General features: G+C 36.6%; 1 protein-coding gene across 2 annotated transcripts in view; it reads right to left on the bottom strand.

The window, feature by feature from the left end:
• Window positions 1–14,489, bottom strand: part of ALG6 (ALG6 alpha-1,3-glucosyltransferase) — a 58,069-nt gene that overhangs the window by 21,526 nt on the left and 22,054 nt on the right. For both annotated transcript variants that reach the window (XM_070786424.1, XM_070786425.1), the window contains exons 4-7: window positions 7,677–7,766; window positions 6,467–6,555; window positions 4,422–4,504; window positions 3,710–3,774 (exon numbers count right to left, since the gene is read on the bottom strand). In XM_070786424.1, the coding sequence (XP_070642525.1) occupies window positions 3,710–3,774; window positions 4,422–4,504; window positions 6,467–6,555; window positions 7,677–7,766 (327 nt within the window). The remainder of the gene's footprint in view (window positions 1–3,709; window positions 3,775–4,421; window positions 4,505–6,466; window positions 6,556–7,676; window positions 7,767–14,489) is intronic.

Here is a 14,489-nt window from a genome sequence, read left to right on the forward strand (position 1 = left end):
ATTAAATCTACTACTAAACAGAGCAACTGATTTGTTTAGGTTTAAAGAACTCTAAATAAGTAACACATAGCTTTGTTTCTGCTGGGTTATTTTACCATATTACTGTAACAACGTACCAAAATCAATGCTCCAAAAGTTAAAAATACACAAAAACACTGAACTTACTAATATCACTATCCTTCCTCTATAATATGCATCAATAATATGAATTAATACATGTGCTTGATTGGAAATTAACAACACTGCTATGTGAAAACAGTATCACAACTAGATTTTCATTTGAAAATGGGAAGCTGAGCACTCATGTTTACCTCCTCTCCTTCCTGAGACCCCCTTAAAGTGGGGAATTTTTAAAAGTATACATCTACAGCCATAAGGCAATGGCACCCCACTCCAGTACTCTTGCCTGGAAAATCCCAAGGACAAAGGAGCCTGGTAGGCTGCAGCCCATGGGGTCGCTAAGAGTCAGACACGACTGAGCAACTTGACTTTCACTTTTCACTTTCATGCATTGGAGAAGGAAATGGCAACCCACTCCAGTGTTCTTGCTTGGAGAATCCCAGGGACGGGGGAGCCTGGTGGGCTGCCATCTACGGGGTCGCACAGAGTTGGACATGACTGAAGCGACTTGGCAGCAGTAGCAGCTACAGCCATAAAGAGAACAGGGGTCGGTTATAACAGATAAAGATTTCAACACATCTGTAGAAGACAGAAAGAGGACAGAGAAGTGGCAACCAATAAAATACACTAAAAGAAGCCACAGCTTAGTGAACACACAGAGGAAGCTCAGGCTAGCAAGGAGCCTATCCGCCCTGCACACCCTCAGAGAACTCTGGAAACAAGTAGGTTGGAGTACTTGAGGATGTTAAAAAGAAAACAAGGATTAACTGAAAATTCCAAATGGAGAAGGCACATCCCACCTCATGCCTCTGCAAAGATTATCTAGGAGCCAAAGCATTTACCGCTGGGCAACGAAAGAAGGAATATTTCTCTCCCCCAAAATGGAATAAACTATCCAAGCAACTAAGTTAACACTATCATGCAAATTCCTCCACACTGTGACATTTAAGGATCCCAGAGTGCTGGCCAGAACCCTACCATGCACCCCACAGTGGACTAAAAGTATAGAGAGCTCACATGCAGCTTTCTCTTCTGCCTTATTCTTAGAATAAACACACCAGGATCAAATAGACATTTAAGGAACACCTATGACAGAAAAGGCCTTCCCTGGTAGCTCAGCTGGTAAAGAATCCACCTGCAATGCAGCAGACCCTGGGTTGGGAAGATCTGCTAGAGAAGGAATAGGCTACCCAGTCCAGTATTCTTGGGCTTCCCTGGTGGCTTAGCAGGTAAAGAATCCACCTGCAGTGCAGAAGACCTGGGTTCGATCCCTAGGTTGGGAAGATCCCCTGAAGAAGGGAACAGCTACCCACTCCAGTATTCTCGCCTGGAGAATTCCATGAACTGTATAGTCCATGGGGTTGCAAAGAGTCAGACACAACTGAGTGACTTGCACTACTACTATGAGAGAAAAAGAACCAAAGTGAAAAGGAGAAAAGACTGACCTAGGAGAAGAGAAATAATTCACAGAACAGTGGGGTAAGAAAGTAAACTGAAATTTAAGATATGCTTAACAAATGAAATTTAATACAAGTGTTAGACATAAAGCAAGATAATCTTCAAAAATATAAAACAAAGACAGATGCTCAAGATGGAGATGAAAGATCTAATATCTGTCTAACAAGCTTCAGAAAAAAGGGAGAGAATTATAAAAAAATATTATTCATGAGAATTCCCAGAACTGAAGAACATGAGTCTTCAAAACGAATGATCCATAGTGTCCAAAACAACTGTCAAAAATGCCTCTGCCCAGACTAATATCAAATTTCAGAGCCCAAAAATTAAAAAACAGTAATAACAGAAGCAATAGCAACAATACAAATAATAAGAGCAGTAAATACTTACATGATATTTAGCACCTCCCAAGTAGGGTTTTAAATGTTTAACAAATGTGAATTCATTTAATTCTCAAGAAGCTTAAAAAGTAGGGTTTTTATCATCTCCATTTTACAAATGATGAAAGTAAAGTAAACAGTATTTTAAAAAAATGTGTTCCTATAAAATGACATAATCCTAAAAGTTTTAAGAGTTTGATTCAAGTCACAGAGAAGACGCCACTACAAATTTACCAGAATGGTTAAAAGGAAAATAACTGACAATTGTTGAGGATAAGCACCTATACCATTGCTCACAGGAGTGTTACTTGGTAGATTACACTTAAAAACCATATGAGAATACTTAAACATGTGCATACCCTATAATTCAGCAATTCCACTCATAAGAATTGTGAAATAAGAAATATATTTACATGTGTACAAAGAGATCCTTACAAGAAAGTTCAAAGCAGCATAGTTTCATCATAGCCAAAACCTGGAAACACTCCAAATGTCTATCAGAAATAAAATCACGTGTACTCACGCAGTGGAATCTTACAAAGCAGTGAGAAAGAGAAGAAACCACAACTACATAGACCTGCGCGGATAACTCTCACAAGGATAACTCTCACAAAGACGATGCTGCACCAAAAACACCTAAGGCAAAGGAACACCTCCTGTGCTGTCTCTCTCATGTTAAATTCAAAGAAGGGGGAGAAGCAGACTATAGTGTTCCAAAAGTCAGTATGTGGCTGTCTTTGAGAAAGGAGGAGGGAGCAGTGCCAGGGCCGTGCACAGGGTCATTTTGGATACTAGCAATGTTCTATTTCTTGACATGGGTAACAGCCGATTCATTTATGCTTTATGTATTTTTCTGAATGAGTGTTAACATTTCAAAGTAAATATAGTTTAAAAAAATCTTATAAACAACTTCATGTTTCCTTTCTTTATCTTGGTGTTCCTATTAGACTATATGAAAGCCATGATTCTACAAAGCAAAAAAAAAAAGAGCTCAATTAGGAAAGTGGACAGAATAAAAAACATGGTGGAAGCAACTACATATCTGAATATCTTTCACAAGTCTTTTGACATATATGTATTTTAATTTTATTACTAAAATAGACTAGAGACAAAAGGAAAAATGATTAATTAAGCAATCGTGGTATGGATTTTTTTTCCTTTGGGACAGATGGAGACAACCAGCAATATTTAATGCATTAGAAGACAAACTGGAGAGCCATGTACAGATTTTATCAACTTTCCTCTACAATCTGTTTACTTGAGTGTTGCTTATTTTAGGTATCAAAAATTAAACACACCAAATCCACACAGATTTAATCATTAAATTTTAGTTTCCTGAAGCTTCCAGTTACCACTATTTGTTAGAAGAACATTTTGTTTTAAAACTCAAAAACTGGAAGTCTTTTTGTCAGTGTCAGATAACGTTTACAAAAGATAGAAGATGTTTTACCTTTTTAGTATTAGGAGAGCATCACTGTACTTGGCATTCTTTTTCTAACTTTCCAGAAGAGCTAATCGGTTACCAGTGTTCTATTCCCAAGCCAAATGGGTGTGAAAAAGCATTTCTACTTTTAATAAATCTGAACTTTACCCATCAAGTAAACACCTGGTGAAGAGATACTTTTATCATTTTTAAAAGGTTTATATAAGCAAGAACCCTAGTAAATAAGACATTGTAGATGACAACATTATACAAACGGAGCCTAGATTTCATGATGTGCATCTGACTTCATTTCTAAATCAGTAAAGGATACTGAAAATGTCCATAGTCGATAAGAATAAGGCCTGGGTATAGCAATATGCATAATGCAGTAGCAATCTGTAAAGAAAATTATTATGAAATAATAATCTGTTACTTGAATCAAACAAGGTAAATGCATAGTTTCATTTAACACAGTAGCAAATATTCCATTCTTACCTTCTATTTATCAAAATATTTCATTTTTATAAAACAACTCTTTAAATACTGAAGTTTTCATGGAGGTGACATAGCATACTCCAGTAAAAATGAAAAAAAAAATCACTAAAAGGTATTTGTTAGAGAAAGCACTTTTAGATATACAAATCAGATAAATTAATCTAATAATTAATCTATATAAAATGACCAAAGAGAATATTCATTAACTGTGAATATGAGAATATATAGCAACTTTTCAAAATGCCTTTCAGTTGTCATTCTCCCAAGCCAACCCAACATTCAAATTTACCAGTTAAGCAATAAATTTAGAATTCTGTGTAACTCAGAAGTATATAACTTCTAAAATTCAGTGCCTCTTATTACTACAGTTGGGCATTAAAATAATTACTCTAAGATAAGTTAATGTTTCTAAATGAAAATTAATTGACAGAAGATATACTGTTCCCTATTATCTATTCCCAAAAGCATAGCTTCCTTAAGCTCTACACTTAATAGCTAAGCTAATAAAACATTTCAGAGATGAAATGTCAAGTTATTTCAAAACCTACCTTTTTCTTAGTTGAGATTTCTTTTAAACAACAACAGTACAGAACCACTGCAGGTATGTATATCAACAAATCAGCAATTAACACTGAAAAAACAAACAAATGATTTTAATCGAGAGTTCATCAAGATTTACTATAACCTATTAGTCACCTCCCTCCAACCTTGAGTGGGAATTCTATTAACACAAGGTTGCTACCCACTCTGGATGAGTCCTTTCCACATGGAGCCCTTTCCATTCCCTTCACCTGTGCCTAATTTCAACTGATATAGGACTAGAGAGTGTCTTAATTTCCTCTAATAAATTCACACATTAAGTTAATTAAATGTATCTAATTCTCTCTTTGCCCTGACCTGAATTTAAAAATTAAGAATACTCAAAGCAAGGGAAGTAAACTTTTATTTTCCCCTCAATATCTATATGCTCCAAATTTTCTGATGCAAACAATACCTCAAATGTGGAGATGCATAGGAGAATCTTTTTAAATGTGAATATTTATAAAAATTCATAAAGTTTTGCTAATTAATGCATACAAAGACCTTGAGAGGCCAAGGTGAAGAAGAAACTGAAAAAAAGTGGGGAAAAAATAAAGCAATTCATAATTCTGAATGTTCAGTCCTTTCAGAACCAAGAAAAACTAATATATTAAGTTCTTCAACAATACAACATAGCTATCCAAAGAACCTATTTTTCTCTTGTACCAGAAAACATATATTTAAGTTCAAGAATAAGGTAAACAATAGTAAACATTCAGTGTTAGATACATGCAATCTATTTTCATCCCCAGATTCTATATTTAAGATGACACTGAAAAGCTGGAACATATTCAAAGGAGTACAACCAGAGGCCTCAAAACCATGATTACATTCAAGAAACTGGTCATCTAATAAGAGCTGAAGTATCTAAGAATGTTTAACCTGGAGAGGAGATAACTTCACATGTCTGTCAGGTGTTAGGTATAAAAAGGACCAGACTTGTTCTATGTGGCCCAAGGAAACAGAACTTCATATGACTTGTGAAAGTTCAATATAAGAAGGAAATTTCTAATAATTGGAGCTCTTTGAAAATAGAACAGACTATGTCTAAAAGTCGTGAGTTTCCTCCAGATACAGGTACTGGCTCAGAAGCTAAATATCATGAGGTGAGTATGCAGGTCAGATGGGATTAAAGCATTGGAGCGGGGGGCGGGGGGGGGGTGGGGGGGGTGGAGTGGTGTGGGAGAGGGAGGGGCAATGCAGGTTCTCTCTTGGACCTGAGAGTCTATCATGGCATGAATGGTAAAGAAAACAAATCTGACAAGACTTAGAGTAATTAAGGAAAAGACCCATAAAAGCCTAAGTCTTGTAAAGGTTTAAAAAAAATGTAAGCTCATTACTTTCAACTCTTAGCATACAAAAAATGCTCAATAAACATTTGTTATAAAGATTAGTTCAGCAACACTACACAGCAACACAATGTATGATATACAACTGTTGTTGTTTAGTTGCAGTCATGTCCAACTCTTTTACAATCCCATGGACTGTAGCCCACCAGGCTCCTCTGTCCATGGGATTTCCCAGGCAAGAATACTGAAGTGGGTTGCCACTTCCTTCTCCAAGGGATCTTCCCAACCCAACGACTGAACCTGCATTTCCTGCATTGGCAGGTGGGCTGTTTACCACTGAGCCAGTGGGGAAGCCCATACAACTGTAATTTACTTTAAAAGTGAAAGGGATTTATCAAAGCAAAGGCCTAAACAACTAAAACTTTAATTCAGAGCTAACCAACTTCAGGTGAGCTAATAATATTGCCCTCACTCAGCTTAACAACAGTATTTTACCTCATTTGGGTGTCCATATTATTAAGTGAGATAATAACAAATGTAAAGCACCCAGAGTTATTTGTTTCTACTGTTGTGTGTCTTAGTTTACATACACATTTGCTCAAACAGTATACATATATATGCATATGTACAGTTACACAACTGTAAAAGTCAGTAAGGACAATAATAGAACCAGTTCAAAAAAATGTTTAATTCAATGTTACATTCAACATCTACTGCTCTTTTACCTGTTGCACGCATGAAGAGCTTATGTGCCTGACTCTCATATCCACGTGATGAATGGAGAGCAATCCAGTCTGGATTTATAAACTTTGCCCTGCAAATCAAAGCATATATACATGCACTTTATGCCCCATCACTTTTAGCAATAAGGACACCTGAGGACATATGAATCTATGTTGAGAAGTGGAGCAATAGAGTTAAGGCTTAACTCTTTGTATTTAACCATGTGAAACTGACTAAAGCTAAAAAACCGAGTCCACCTTGCTCATCTTCCAACAAACTCATGTAACATTTTAACTGAAAGCCCTACCTTCATGATACTTTCAGTGTGAAAACAATCTAATGTGTCACCTTGCGTTTACTAAACATGTACTTTGTAAACAGCAAGATACTAGGACTGAGGATCACAGCTTTATAATTTATCATCTTTTCAGTTATCATAATAGGCTACAATAAATAGCTGTTAATCATAAATCACTGCATAAAACTGAACATAATTATTAAAGATACATTAAGTTTTCAATAGTATTACATTTTCCAGAACACTGAAAAGTACAACTAGTTACCATGAAGTTTGGAGACATATTTTTAGTCCAGGAAGCTAATTTTTTAAAAATATGAAACGGTAAAATAAGTTCAGAAGATACTGTGAAGAAGTTCCTCAAATTTCTACTGACACACTGCAGGTCTGAAATGGAATACCACTACAGAGTAGAACTGGGTCTCTACTAAACAGAAGTGCCTTATCATCTATAAACCATTCCATGCCTGTAAAAGAAGGAATTCCAATCCGATCTTAAATCATAAGTGAAACACTACAGTACTTCTAGTTTCTAACTTGACTGGTTAATCACAATACCATTTAGACCTTTATTTTTCATTTACTTTGGGCCATTCCAGGAAAAAAGCTTTCCTATGCACAACTAATCATATTAGATATATTTCTCAGTAAACCATGCATAATTGGTAACATTTCTACTTCAAAACAAAGCTAGATTTTTTTGCATCTCTTTCTAGCATTTCCACCAAAAAGATTACACAAATATTAAAACTCTGATAGTTAACTTTCCTACAAACCAATTATAAAGGCATGGTGCTCTACAAACCATAATACAATAATAGCTACAAATGATCTCTCCTCCAATCAACAAACTGTTCCTTACTGCATCTGCTAAGGGCATAAATATGTAGTTATGTTAAAGAAGAAAAACTTACACATATGCACATAAAAAACTATGATAAGCTGTAAGAGGTGGATAGTCCAATCCCCAATACTGTAAATTGTTATCACTGCTGTTAAAATACCTGGAAAAAAAAAGAAAGCACCACTCCATCAATCAATATTCAAGAAATAGACTTGTATTCAATATATCATGTCATTTAACTTGAAAAAACATATAAGGTAAAAAAAAATCATCTACATTTTTTCTTTTCCTCTTCTCTCAAAAACTTTTGTGAACTCACAATTAAAGTTGTTAATGAGTAGTGTGACTAAATTATTATCTAAACTGAAGTACTCTTAAGAGTGAAAGAGGAAGCTATTAATAATTAAGCCATAACAATAGAGGTAAACCAAGATTGTCACAGGCAAATTGGAACTTGTTGTCATTTTACTATTAGTAAACTTAAACAATGACTAATACTTATACAAAAGAAAATATGCAACGAAAAAGAGAATTTGCTTCTGACAGTCTAAAAATTACAGAAACAATGTGAAATCACAATTTTAAAAAGTAAAAAATGAATGTTCAAATCATGTAAAGATTTGGTTTGCAAAGAAAGAAATACTGCGTGAAACAGGTAGACTTATTAATATCACTTTGAACACAATTCAACCAACATTTAATGAGAGCCTATTACATGTAAAATTCTGTGAATTAAGGAAAAACACTATATGTAAAGTTCATAAATTAATAGTTGGTTAAACTATTTAATTCATCATGTAATAATTGGTTAAACTATTTAAAATAACTGGTTAACCAATTAACCAGTTGGTTAGAAAGGGAAGAAACTATATATGAATACTGTGACTCAAGAAATGAAAATTTATAGACTACATAGACTATAATAATTTACATAAGACTCCTTAACTATAATCTTTATAACTAGACAGCTTCCTCTATCCAAATAATTTTCTCAATCATTACAAGAATTTATAATAATGGACACCAAACTATATACAATATAAATAATCACTATCCCTAAGCCTGTTTCAGTCAGTTCAGTTGCTCAGTCGTGTCCAACTCTGCGACCCCATGGACTGCAGCACACCAGGCCTCCCTGTCCATTGACAATTCCCAGAGTTTACTCAAACTCATGTCCATTGAGTCAGTGATACCATCCAACCATCTCATCCTGTCATCCCCTTCTCCTCCCGCCCTCAATCTTTCCCAGCATCAGGGTCTTTTCCAATGAGTCAGTTCTTCGTATCAGGTGGCCAAAGTATTGGAGTTTCAGCCTCAACATCAGTCCTTCCAATGAATATTCAGGACTGATTTCCTTTAGGATGGACTGGTATGATCTCCTTGTAGTCCAAGGGACTCTCAAGAGTCTTCTCCAACACCACAGTTGGAAATCATCAATTCTTTGGCACTCAGCTTTCTATACAGTCCAACTCTCACATCCATACATGACTACTGGAAAAACCATAGCTTTCTAGCCAGACCTTTGTTGGCAAAGTAATGTCTCTGCTTTTGAATATGCTGTCTAGGTTGGTCATAACTGTTCTTTCAAAGAGCAAGCATCTTTTAATTTCATGGCTGCAGTCACCATCTGCAGTGATTTTGGAGCCCCAAAAATAAAGTCTGTCACTGTTTCCACTGTTTCCCCATCTATTTCCCATGAAGTGACAGGACCAGATGCCATGATCTTAGTTTTCTGAATGTTGAATTTTAAGCCAACTTTTTCACTCTCCTCTTTCACTTTCATCAAGAGGCTTTTTAGTTTTTCTTCACTTTCTGCCATAAGGGTGGTGTCATCTGCATATCTGAAGTTATTGATATTCCTCCCAGCAATCTTGATTCCAGCTTGTGCTTCATCCAGCCCAGCATTTCTCATTATGTACTCTGCATATAAGTTAAATAAGCAGGGTGACAATACACAGCCTTGACATACTCCTTTCCCTATTTGGAACCAGTCTGTCATTCCATGTCCAGTCCTAACTGTTGCTTCCTGACCTGCATATAGATTTTTCAAGAGGCAGGTCAGGTGGTCTGGTATTCCCATCTCTTGAAGAATTTTCCACAGTCAATATTCCACAGTCAATAAAGCAGATGTTTTTCTGGAACTCTCTAGATTTTTCGATGATCCAACAGATGTTGGCAATTTGATCTCTGTAGGGCCACCCAAGACAGACGGGTCATGGTGGAGAGTTCTGATAAAACGTGGTCCACTGGAGAAGGGAATGGTAAACCACTTAAGCAGTCTTGCCTTGAGAACCCCATGAACAGTATGAAAAAGCAAAAAAAAAAAAAATCCTGTTTCAAATGGGTCACAATTTTTTGACATCACAACCCCTTACTCTGAGACTGAAAAAAAAAAGTTTTAAGTTGGCCTTTATCATGATCCAGTTAAATAACCTACTACAGTTGACCCTGAACAACATGCAGATTAGGGGCAGTGACTCTTCATGCAGTTGAAAATCCAAGTATAATTTACAGTCAGCCATCTCTCTCCGAGGTTCCTCTGGATCTAGGTTCCACAACCTCGGATTCAACCAACCATGGTTTCTGTAGTACAGTATTTACTATTGAAAGAAATCCATGTATAAAGGGGCCTGCACAGTTCAAACCCATGTTGTTCAAGGATCAACTGTATTCATCTTCAAAAGGTCTACTTTTCTTAGTGTCTGATACACAATATGTAGGTTTGTATGCAGGGAGTGAGGATTAATAAAATGATCAGGGCATGCTAGACAGCCATGGGCACAGTACAGCATGGTATCTTCTGGTGACAGTTATGTACCGCAGCAGCAACATCCATGTGAACAATCCTGGTTCCTGTATCTATCTGGCTGGAACTCAAAATCAAGATACAGTGAACCCAAGACTCCATATAAGTCAGAGTCCCTTTCAACAGCTTGAAACTGGGAAGCTGGGCCAGGCCAATAGTGGAAACCAGAGGACCCACTTCTCTAAATAGGGTTACCTGAACACAGGTACCAAACTGCGTTATTTCCAAATTCACGTAATGACAGGGAGCATTAGCACAAGGTTTTATTGTATTTACCCCAAAGAGTTGTTGAAGGACTGAATTAAACATGTAAAACTGTGAAGCAACTGCCTGACACAAAGTGAGTGCAACAGTAGTTCTAAGTGGTCATTAGCTACAAAACCACTGGGATGGATACAGTAGTGGAAAAGCATCAGATAATTCAAAAATCACATTTTGAACAATATAATTTGATTTGTTTTTCAGCTTCTTCTAAGGCAAAAGCTATTTTTCATTTACTTTAACACTGAGGTCCACTGGAGATAGCGAAGGAGGCATGGGTGGTATGCAAAGGTATACACTAACAGTAAAACCACCGGTTGGACTGGGAAGAAGGAATAATACAACCAACAACTAACTGTGCTACCTACTTTATGGAAATGCATAAGTAAGAAGAGAGAAATTTGTGGAAAAAGATAGCTTAAAATTGTTTCAAGTAAAGCTTCAAAATCTACCCGTAGAAACAAAGCAAATAGTTAATTCTCCTGCTTTATATGTATCAGATCCACCTGAAAAGTTGGATAAATACCATTGGAATGGAATGTCCTTTCCCACTGAATTCCCATGTAATCTCAGTAGATGTTTTATCAGAAAAAAACTCTAGCTGCCACAGCAAACTATAAAATTACTCCAAATGTGTTATCATTAACTTCAAAATGTAATTTTTTCTAATATATTGTGGCTATTTTTGCTCTGTACAAAAATATATTCTATTTTAAAACAGTTCCAAACTTAAAGAAGTTTCAAGAACAGTTCAAAGAATGTCTATATATCAAATGTAAAAATTTAATAAAAAACACCTTAAGAAAAATTCAAAGAACAGAAAGAAGATATTTATTTTATACATATACACACACCAAAACAAATGATTAAACTGCAGAATACTATTATACACTGCCGAATACTACGGCAGACAGACTTTAAAGTCATCCCTGTGAACCCATCTCCTGGTATTCCTGCCACGTGTGTGTACATTAATTCCCTCCCCTTGAGTATGGACAAGACATGTGACTTGCTAGTAAACAACCAAGTACAAAAAAAGTGACAGGATGATCATTCTTATGCTTATGTTTTACATATATGGAAGATTCCATCTTGCTGGCTAAGCTACAGAGTACTCCCTTTCACTGACTTGGAAGAAGAAAACTGTCATGTTTCTGTAAGTGGGCATAGTGGAGAAGCCACAGAGCAAGAAACTGCAGGGAGACTCTAGAAGATAAAGATAGATTCCAATAAGAAACCAAAGCCCTTAGTTTTATAGATGCAAGGAAATTAATTCTGCCAATAACTTGAGGCAACTTGGAAATGGTTCTTTCCCCAGCTGAGCCTCTGATAAGACTGCAGTCTCAGACGACAACTGGATTGCAGCCTCCGGAGACTCTGATCATAATACTGAAATAAGCTGTGCCCCAGACTTCTATAATAAATGTGTGTTTTGGACTTCCCTGGAGGTACAGTGGTTAAGAATCCTCCTGCCAATGGAGGGGACACAGGTTCGATCCCTGGTCCAGGAAGATTCCACATGCTGTAGGGCAACTGAGCCTGTGAACCAGAACTACCGAAGCCTGTGCACCTGCAGCCCACGCTCCTCAACGAGAAGTCACTGCAGTGAGAAGGCAGCACCACGAGCAGAGAGCAGCTCCCACCTGCCACAACCAGAGAAAGCCCGGCACAGCAATGAGGAACACAGGGCAACCAAAAATGAAAAACAAGTGTGTGTTTAAGTAATCACCGTTTTTGTGGTCATTTGTTACACAGGAGAGAAAGTTAATGTAATTTTTTATCTTAAAATCACACAAATCATTACAAAAAAGATCAGCAATTCATCAGTAACATGGGGGAAATATATAAATATGCAAATTTGAGAAAAATATGATGATCAGTAAATACACCAGGGGCTTCCCAGGTAACACCGTGGCAAAGAATCTGCCTGTCAATGCAGAGACACAAGAGACGTGGGTTTGATCCCTGGGTTGGGAAGATCCCCTGGAGCAGGAAATGGCAACCCACTACAGTATTCTTGCCTGGAAAATTCCACGGACAGAGGAGCCTGATAGGCTATATGGTCCATGGGGTCACAAAGAGTCGGACATGAAGGAAAATCAACATCACATGTACTCAAGGAAATGGAAATTTTAGAAGTCTGGTATTGTTATTATTAAATATTGGTAAGGGTAAGAGATTCTGGTATTGGTATCTATTATAACTGGCTACTTTAGAGATTCCGCTTCTAGGAATCTACCTAGAAAAAAAATGTACACATGCATATAGGAGAAATGTACTTTAATCATTCCCCTAGCAAAATATATTTAGGCTTCTCATAGTTATAACAATGCTGAAATAAACAGTGGTTCCCACAATTCCTCACTTATAAAACTGTGATCTTGTTTTAAAAAGCAACATACTCAGGGTAGGTGGACACTTCTCCTACCCCAGGTGATAAACCATGCCTGCACTAAGCCAGGCATTTCTATTAATGATTGCTTTAAGGGTGGAAAAGATTTTGCTCCATAACAAAAAGAGACGTAAAAAATAAGGTACTTTTATTATTCCTGCCTTGAATATGGTTGTACAACGTCACAGTGCTGGTAGCCTTGGCAGTCATCTGATCTTGAGGTAAAAAGCCTCAGGATGAAAAGCCAACATGCCAAGAAGAGAGGAAAGGAAGAAAATGGAAAAGCCTGAGTTCTTTAACTGCTATCATTGAGCCACTTTACCAGCCCTGCAAAGACCTACTTATGGAGATAATTATTTTATTGCTTTAACTACTATTAGGTTTTCTACTGCTGCTAAGTCACTTCAGTCGTGTCCGACTCTATGCAACCCCATAGATGGCCTCCAACCAGGCTCCCCCATCCCTGGGATTCTCCAGGCAAGAACACTGGAGTGGGTTGCCATTTCCTTCTCCAATGCATGAGAGTGAAAAGTGAAAGTGAAGTCGCTCAGTCATGTCTGACTCAGCGACCTCATGGACTGCAGCCCACCAGGCTCCTCCGTCCACGGGATTTTCCAGGCAAGAGTACTGGAGTGGGGTGCCATTGCCTTCTCCGAGGTTTTCTACTACTTAATGCCAAAAGTGCTTCTGACATCACACATTAAGGAATTGTCATTATAAAAATTATAAAAATTGTCATTTAAAGAAAAAAGTTGCTTGCATCTATCACTTTCAACTATGTATAATGAAATGGAATAAATCAGTTTTTAAATTTAGAATTATAAAGCTGACATTTTAAAACTTTACCTGATAGATTCTGATTTCATATTTCAGACAAGTATATCACTTGAAAGTTTTGACTATAACTAACTTTCTAGATGAACACAGAAAGACTTCACACTTGGAAAACTGAAGTTAAAAAATAAGAAACCATTCTTCAGTCACATTACTAGGTAACAAAAATGGCAAACTAATCAAATTTGACAAAATTAGACAATTCAAAATATTAGAAATGTTATTGCCAATACAGATTTATATCCACTGTAGAAAATAGTGAACCTGTCAAAAGTATGTATTTTCTGTTTTGTAAACTATGCCATTGAGATATATCTTTTTCAATGACAGTCATTATGAATGATATAACAATAAACTTCAAACTACGAAAAAAAAAGAAATCACACCATTTAAACATTAGAACTTGGTGCTTTCACTGCCATGGCCTCTGATTCAATCCCTGGTCAGGGAACTAAGATCGTACAAGCTGTGCAGTGAGGTCGAAAACAAGCAAAAAACAAATATGCACACATCTATTAAAAAAAACAAGAATATCAAATATTTAGCTGATCTCTATTATAAATACTCCAAATTTGGAGTAGGTAGAGCCA

This window comes from Bos indicus, chromosome 3 (assembly GCF_029378745.1).
Source record: "Bos indicus isolate NIAB-ARS_2022 breed Sahiwal x Tharparkar chromosome 3, NIAB-ARS_B.indTharparkar_mat_pri_1.0, whole genome shotgun sequence".
Lineage (NCBI taxonomy): Eukaryota > Metazoa > Chordata > Mammalia > Artiodactyla > Bovidae > Bos > Bos indicus.